At 36.1% G+C, this 8,086-nt stretch overlaps 1 protein-coding gene across 2 annotated transcripts; it reads left to right on the plus strand.

Annotated features, from left to right (window-relative positions):
- The first annotated feature begins 1,329 nt into the window (after nucleotides 1–1,329).
- LOC111398779 (ubiquitin carboxyl-terminal hydrolase 21-like) lies at nucleotides 1,330–7,393 on the plus strand. 2 transcript variants are annotated; one of them, XM_023025868.1, is made up of 9 exons: nucleotides 1,330–1,972; nucleotides 2,215–2,335; nucleotides 2,521–2,631; nucleotides 3,108–3,274; nucleotides 3,435–3,773; nucleotides 4,145–4,267; nucleotides 4,506–4,859; nucleotides 4,950–5,034; nucleotides 5,130–5,745. In XM_023025868.1, the coding sequence occupies exons 1-9, from the start codon at nucleotides 1,529–1,531 to the stop codon at nucleotides 5,441–5,443; spliced, it is 2,058 nt and encodes a 685-aa protein (XP_022881636.1). In that variant the 5' UTR covers nucleotides 1,330–1,528; the 3' UTR covers nucleotides 5,444–5,745. The 2 variants fall into 2 exon arrangements, with proteins under 2 accessions (XP_022881636.1, XP_022881635.1); XM_023025867.1 differs by adding an exon at nucleotides 7,040–7,393 and having other exon boundaries at nucleotides 1,331–1,972; nucleotides 4,506–5,034; nucleotides 5,130–5,391.
- The last annotated feature ends 693 nt before the right edge of the window (nucleotides 7,394–8,086 follow it).

Here is an 8,086-nt window from a genome sequence, read left to right on the forward strand (position 1 = left end):
TTTTCCTCAAACAGGGGTCGTGACAGGCCCTTGTGACAGGTCAGGGGGAAGGGGCCTGTCACAGTAGCAAAACTCTTATATTTTACAGTTTTTTTTACTCTTCGTATCTGAGGCCAGCCAAGGAGTGGTGGCCTTTTTACATTACATACCCTTATTTGGTCTCGATTTTAAAGAGATTTTGAAAAAAATATATTATGGAATGGTAATTTTTTTCAGAATATATATGTTTTGAATTCATATGTAATATTATTTTTTCAAATTGAAAATGTGTTTGAAAACGAAAAAAAGAAGAAGGGAGAATGCATTAAAGTAAAATCGAGTCCCAACGGGGACATGTTTTTGAAAAAGAATTGAAATGGCGTATTCGAATATCTTTAATTTAATTTATGTGGATACGTATTCACTCTACCAAATTGATTTTGACGGGGGAAGGTAAATTTCAAGGAAATTTGAGAGGGGACAACCTTAAAATTCGTTATCATTTCAAGGAAAGAGTTTGGATAGTCTTTGACCTTTCCTTGGGTGTACAATTAACACCCCGTTTGAGTCCCATTAACTTACATTATATTTTATTTTTCTTTTCTATTTTCAATTATATAATCTTCCATAAAATAATATTACACGTAAATCAAAAATTTTTCTTTCTTTTTCAACCACTCATTTTTAAAAAAAATATTATTTCACCCGTTAATTTTTCTACGTAATGGAGGCCAAACAGGAGCTAAAATATATTGCATATTTGTTTATGTTAAAAAAAGTAAGTGTTGATATACTTCCTAAATAGAATTTTGTTAGTAAAGAAAAGATAATTTGGAAATCACATTTAATAACGTAATTTCTTAACAACCACATATACACTCTTAACAACATTTTTAGTAGAGATAATTGCATAATATTAAATAATACTAAAAAAATAAATTAAAATTTAATAGTTTATATTGTCTTGTTATAATAGAGTAATGTTATCTGAATGAATGTAATAAGTCCATATTAAATTAAATGAATTCTACACTTTAATCAAGTTAAAATTAACAAATAATTTTATTAGCACATTTCATCGGTTTTTATAAAAATCTAATTATATTCTACACTAAATAGGAGCAAAGTGATATTTCAGTTCGACGTTAAGAGTTATTTTTTAAAAAATCTTTTCAATTTGATTTTATGAAACTCATAATTTTTTTCCCTTTTTGATCGTAAATTCTTTTAAAAGTTCATTTTATCACTTCAAAAAATCTCTCCCAAACTTTAAACTATAATATTACATAAATTTATGGTGGAATGCCACTTTGAGCACATGAAAGTAAAGCCAAAAACTCTTTTCCCTCTCTTAAAACCGCAAATTTTTTGAAAGTCACACTAATATTTTTCCATTCCCTCCCCTCTCCAAATTTCCTTAAATTTCATTTTCCCTCGCGAAAAACAACACCTAATTTTCCGTCCCTTTTCTCGTCCGCCTTCGAAACCCTAATTTTCGCTTTCAACAAATTTTGATTCCATTCTTCTCCATTTCGTTACCCAAACTAAAATGGAAAATAATTCTGCTGAAATCGCACTTCCAAATTCATTTGATCCCGCCAAAACCCTAGACGGGCAAACGTTGGATCAGCACACGGGTTCTTACTCCAAACTCGAAAATCCTTCAATTGTTGAAAACTTATCGACGGTGGGCTCTGAAGAGTTGCAGGAAGATTCTGATTTACTAGACGCATTTTTGTACATGGACGAAGAGAACGAGGAGAAAGAGAGTGAAATTGGAGAGGATGAACACTCGAATTGGTCGCCGACTACTGATTTTTCTGCCGGGCCTTGCTCGAAAAATTATGATCTCAACGGAGAATCTTTGGCTTTGAATATTAAACCCTCGGCATCGGACTGGGGTAAATGGCCTTCGCCAAAAAGACCGGCCGAAATTGAATTCAATACTCCTGTTTTGAGTTTACTATTGGAAGATGCCAAGCCTGTTATCGTGGTAAAATTATTTATTATTATTATTTTTAATTTTTATATATTTTTTTAAAGTTTTATATTGGCTAATATATGTCGTGTTGATATTGAATTTTGACATTTTGGTCTTTAATGCACCATATTTTGTGCTAGGGTTAATTTTTTCCCTCAATATTTACCTGCCCGTATAATTCTTGTTGCTACATGCTTCTTTTGCCTTCTATTTTTAATTTGACATTTAATTATCTACATGTGAAAAATTTACAGGGAGCAGGTTTCGCAAATTTGGGCAACACGTGCTTTCTGAATGCTGTGTTACAATGCTTTATACACACTGTGCCACTTCTTCAAGGACTTTTTTACTCTTCCCATTTGACTCCTTGTCATTGTAAGATCAATATTGTGTTCTTATTTGAGCTGTCAATTGTCTGAGCGTGTGTCCATTTGGTTTGATCAAATCCTAAAAGTAGGAATTGCTTAGAAAAAAAATTTGTTTTTGGAAAGTATGAACTTGGATTTTCATATTCCTGTTTGGAATTGGGTCTTTATGCTCCTGTGTATAATGATTTGCAGTTTACAGTGATGGCTTCTGTGTGCTCTGTGATCTGCGTGAGCTTGTTGAACTTTCGTTGATTTCTGCTGGCAGAACTGTCACCCCTGGGAAGCTTGTGAACAGTTTGAGCTGTATCCTCTTTTGTGTTTCTATTACCTGTTTGGTATTGATTTAAATCAGATTTTTATCTAAGTCAAATTCAAATAATCAATATTAATCACATATTTTAAGCGTCCAACAACTTTCAACCATATATTTCAAAAAAATTTATCAAAATCTACAAAAAATCTAATTTCAATCCCCAGCATACAGGGGCTACAAGTGCAATAATTTTCAGTGGCATAATCATAAATAATGTGCTTATTTTTTAAATATATTACCATTTGGTGTTCTTGTAGGGCATTTTGTTTTTGATTGTTTTAAGTTAACAAGATTTATCTTTCTCATGTTCGAGCAATAGGATGTGTATTATATGAATTCTGATTGAAATTGAAATGCAAAAAACTTTATTTAGTTTATTTATCATAAACGCTATATTGCAGGGATTTACTTATTATATCAGAATTCTTGGTTGCGTTATAATTCCTTGACTCTAGAAAATTACTAGATTTTTCATCGAGTTTCAGAAGGTTTCAACAGGAAGATGCTCATGAATTTCTGCAGTGCTTTTTGGATAGACTTGAAAGTTCTGAAAATTCAAAGCTGAAAGAAGCAGTGTCTTCACGGAATGACAACTTTGTGAAGCAGGTTTTTGGTGGTCGTCTTGTTAGCAAAGTATGAGTTCAAGGATAATCCTTTTTTTCCCTTCTCTATGTACTACCTAAAATTTGATTCATTCTTGCAACCAATTTTTTTTTGTGTGAATGTGCACTTGTCTATGTATTATTCTGAGTTAATATATGATTATTTAATTAGTACGTCTGTGAAATTGCAGCTAAAGTGTTGCAACTGTGGTCACAGTTCTGACACTTACGAGCCATCAATAGACCTAAGTTTGGAGATTGAGGATGCAGACACGCTGTTAATAGCTTTACAATCCTTCACAAAGGTTGAAAAAATTGAAGATCAAGAGACTAGGTTTACATGTGAAGAGTGTAAGGAGCAAGTATCGGTTGAGAAACAACTTGTGTTGGACCACGCCCCTGCAATTGCTGCATTTCACTTGAAGAGATTCAAAAGTGATGGTTGTTATGTTGAGAAGATTGACAAGCATGTAGCATTTCCATTAGAGTTGGATTTGCTGCCTTTCACTGGTGGTGACAAAACAAATGATGTGAGTTTCCATTACTACTTTTGTACTCTCTGCATGCAAAACACTGTATATATTACCTTAAGAGGATCAGTAGACATGAATTTTGTTGGAAAATACTTGATGCAGGGTAATTAGTAGTTAACATGACGATGGTACCCTACTAGCAAACTGCACTTGTACCTAGTTATCAATAGCTCAAACTATTGCTGAATATGCATTTTTCTTGTCCTGCTTTGTTGAAATTATATAGTTGTTAGGTGGGACAAATACTAAGTGAGTTCTGATGTGGCAAATTTAATTTATTTAGGGAATATTAGCTTATTCAGTATTCTACTTTTGAACTATTGTGATGTAAACTGATTTTGTGAAATCTTTCCCTATTTGTTTTGCAGGCAGAACTTAAATATGAACTTTACGCTGTTGTTGTGCATGTTGGATTCACATCCACTTCGGGCCACTATTATTGCTTCATTCGTGTATCCCCCGATACATGGTGCAAGTTTGATGATTCAAAGGTAATGTATTGGATAGTACTGGTATTGAATTTATTTTCTGTTGCTAATTGAATTACTTCATAAACAATGGAAGTGAGTCTCTATTCTCGTTTTTTTCGTCTGGAGTTGTCGAACAATAATAAGCAGGTTCTGTTGGTGACATTTAGCTTTTTAAGTATTGACAACTTCTGCCTTTCTTAAATATCCTTGGACAACTGAGTGTGAAGAAAGATACTGATGCTGAATTGCAATTCTGTAGGTATTTCGGGTTCATGAACAGTTTGTGCTGTCACAGGAGGCATACATTCTCTTTTATGCAAAACAGGGCACCACCTGGTTTTCAAATTTTATTGAATCTCAAAAACTAGGCATCCACTCAACTGTACTGAACAACTCCCCCAAATCAGTGTTGGATAATCCAGACATCTATGCATCTCCTCTTGTGCAAAATTATCATGGTTCTGATGTCAATGGAAGAGATGACACTGCTGATGAATCTCTTCCAGAGGATTATAGTGAACCAAAACTTACTGGAGTTGAGAACATTGAAAATAAAGATAATCGATCAAGTGCAATAGGTGATTTGCCCAAAGAATCTACTTCATTGCCAAAGGTAGTAAATAATCCATCCAATGTAACTTCACATGTTGCTCACAAAGTAATTTCTTCAAGTTCACTGAAAAAAATTAACATCGATATGGAGGTTGGTGCTGTTGGAAATAAACCCAATATTACTCTAACACCTCAGAGATCTTCAAGTCCAGAGATGTACAGAGAAGACGAACCAGGTCAACTTTATCATACTTTGTTCTGTTGAAGTTCCCATTTGATTGATTTTATTAGCATGGAAAGTCAAGTGTTCAAAACTGTCTTTTGTTTTCAGATGCTGGTTTATCTATTCCGCATGACCATTTGAGGTTGGTGGATAGTATATCTTGCAAGAGAAAATTGGAGAAGGATCTGGATGATCAGGAAACAAAGCAGGCCTTCTCATTCATAAAGAAAAGCATTCCGGGTTCCAGAGGTCAGCAGTTAATGGCTGCTTTGATGGGGCCACGCAGTGAAGGTGCTGTGAATAAGAAGAGGAGTAAAAGAATGAGTTCGTCTCCAAATAGGGTTAAGAGTACTTCGACTACTCGTGACAGGTCGAGCATTGGAACTAAAGCTCGTCCTTTGGTTGCTGGGGGTTTCAGGTGAACATGATTTCTTGCAGGTAGTCTCAGATGTCCTGGTTAGTTTTCATAAATCTGTTAAAGGATGGTCCATGTAGTTTTTACTGGATGTTTTGCTGGAATTTCTGTTTCAACAAATCGGTCAGGGACATTCTCCTTTTTGGGCTCTAGCTTATCTAGCTTCCACTGGGCAATTGGCCGGTAGGTAGCATTTTTCTAGCTTTGTTAATATTTGGTGTAAAGTCTAGTAAAGATTATCGATATTATATTTATAGGGAATGACAAGGGTATTGAATTACGAAGGTTGAGCACTGAGTTTAATTTCTAGATTTTATATTATGTTGTTTTTACTTGGTTTTATTGTTCAACCATATGGATTTCCCATGGTAGAGGTGGAGGGTGGGCTTTAGGTTGACTTCACTTTGAGGTAGATGGAATCTTGCTTGCATAGAGATGGCAATGAGCGAGCCGGGCGGTTTGGATACCAAGTGAACCTAGCTCGGCTCACTTTGGGGAGAGTCGAGCGTGAGCTAGCTTGACTTTAGCTTTTTGGGCTCAGCTGGTCCCATAGGCTTGCCTATTCGTGACGTTGAGCTGCCCATGGGTGCAGACCAAGCCGACGAGCCAGAAAGCAGCTTGTGCCCATTGCCATCTCTATGCTTTTGGGGCATTTCAAAAGAAAAGGTGAACTCGATTTTCCCGAGGGTGGAAGTGCATATTATAGCTTTGACATGAATTGAACAAAGCTCGTGTTGATTAAAAAAAATAATAATAAAAATAAAAGAATTTCACCCGAGATGTTTAACTTGACAGATGTCCAAGGGAAACTCTTCTTTTGTTTTAATGTCATAGAGGCCTCTTCTTATCTTGGTGTAATTGCATGAAGTTGACTTGTTGGAACAATATTGATATGACTGGGAAGAAACCAGATTAAAATGGTAGCCCCAAATTAGAGCTGAGATTTAGAACTAGAGAAATGCTAAAAAAAGAGTTTGGGATAGGGTTTAAATTTAGGCAGACGTGGCATTCACTAATTGGGTAGTTAGGGAAAAAAAAAAAAGAAAAAAAGATAACGAAACAGGTGTTGATTCCAAAATCTGTTGGCTATCCTTGTCAGGATAGCTCTACTGTTAGAACTATTGGGATACCATGGCTCAACCCACCCGGGCTAGTTCATTTGAATTCCAAATTAGCCAATGTCAATTCAAATCAGGATAAAAATGTCAAGGGGCTTCAACCATTTACCAACTGTTTAGCCATCAATCTACTATTGAAGAGAGTCGGTTTCTCCACATACTAATCATCTGCTTATGCATACAATGGCCACTTCACGGACGATTAGCTACTTATCTCAACAAGTATAAACATGAAATAGCGTCGAAGTATAATCCACTGCCACCCTTTCTTCCAGTGGACGTGAATTCTAACCTTCACCCATTTTTGTAGACATCTAAAGACGAAGAAGCAGAGGGAACCACTCTTTTTAAGAGGTGAGTCGAGTTTGTTTGTACGACGTTGGTGGGAAGTTAGTAAAGTTACCACGTAATTAGCCTGATCTTGGTTCCATGTAGTCCGCAAATTCACTATATATCAATGCTGCATCGATGGTCAACAAAAAAAGGTCGAGCATTGGAACTAAAGCTCGTCCTTTGGTTGCTGGGGGTTTCAGGTGAACATGATTTCTTGCAGGTAGTCTCAGATGTCCTGGTTAGTTTTCATAAATCTGTTAAAGGATGGTCCATGTAGTTTTTACTGGATGTTTTGCTGGAATTTCTGTTTCAACAAATCGGTCAGGGACATTCTCCTTTTTGGGCTCTAGCTTATCTAGCTTCCACTGGGCAATTGGCCGGTAGGTAGCATTTTTCTAGCTTTGTTAATATTTGGTGTAAAGTCTAGTAAAGATTATCGATATTATATTTATAGGGAATGACAAGGGTATTGAATTACGAAGGTTGAGCACTGAGTTTAATTTCTAGATTTTATATTATGTTGTTTTTACTTGGTTTTATTGTTCAACTACAACAAGAAACTTGCATATGGATTTCCCATGGTAGAGGTGGAGGGTGGGCTTTAGGTTGACTTCACTTTGAGGTAGATGGAATCTTGCTTGCATAGAGATGGCAATGAGCGAGCCGGGCGGTTTGGATACCAAGTGAACCTAGCTCGGCTCACTTTGGGGAGAGTCGAGCGTGAGCTAGCTTGACTTTAGCTTTTTGGGCTCAGCTGGTCCCATAGGCTTGCCTATTCGTGACGTTGAGCTGCCCATGGGTGCAGACCAAGCCGACGAGCCAGAAAGCAGCTTGTGCCCATTGCCATCTCTATGCTTTTGGGGCATTTCAAAAGAAAAGGTGAACTCGATTTTCCCGAGGGTGGAAGTGCATATTATAGCTTTGACATGAATTGAACAAAGCTCGTGTTGATTAAAAAAAATAATAATAAAAATAAAAGAATTTCACCCGAGATGTTTAACTTGACAGATGTCCAAGGGAAACTCTTCTTTTGTTTTAATGTCATAGAGGCCTCTTCTTATCTTGGTGTAATTGCATGAAGTTGACTTGTTGGAACAATATTGATATGACTGGGAAGAAACCAGATTAAAATGGTAGCCCCAAATTAGAGCTGAGATTTAGAACTAGAGAAATGCTAAAAAAAGAGTTTGGGATAGGGT

Source organism: Olea europaea, chromosome 8 (genome assembly GCF_002742605.1).
Source record: "Olea europaea var. sylvestris chromosome 8, O_europaea_v1, whole genome shotgun sequence".
Lineage (NCBI taxonomy): Eukaryota > Viridiplantae > Streptophyta > Magnoliopsida > Lamiales > Oleaceae > Olea > Olea europaea.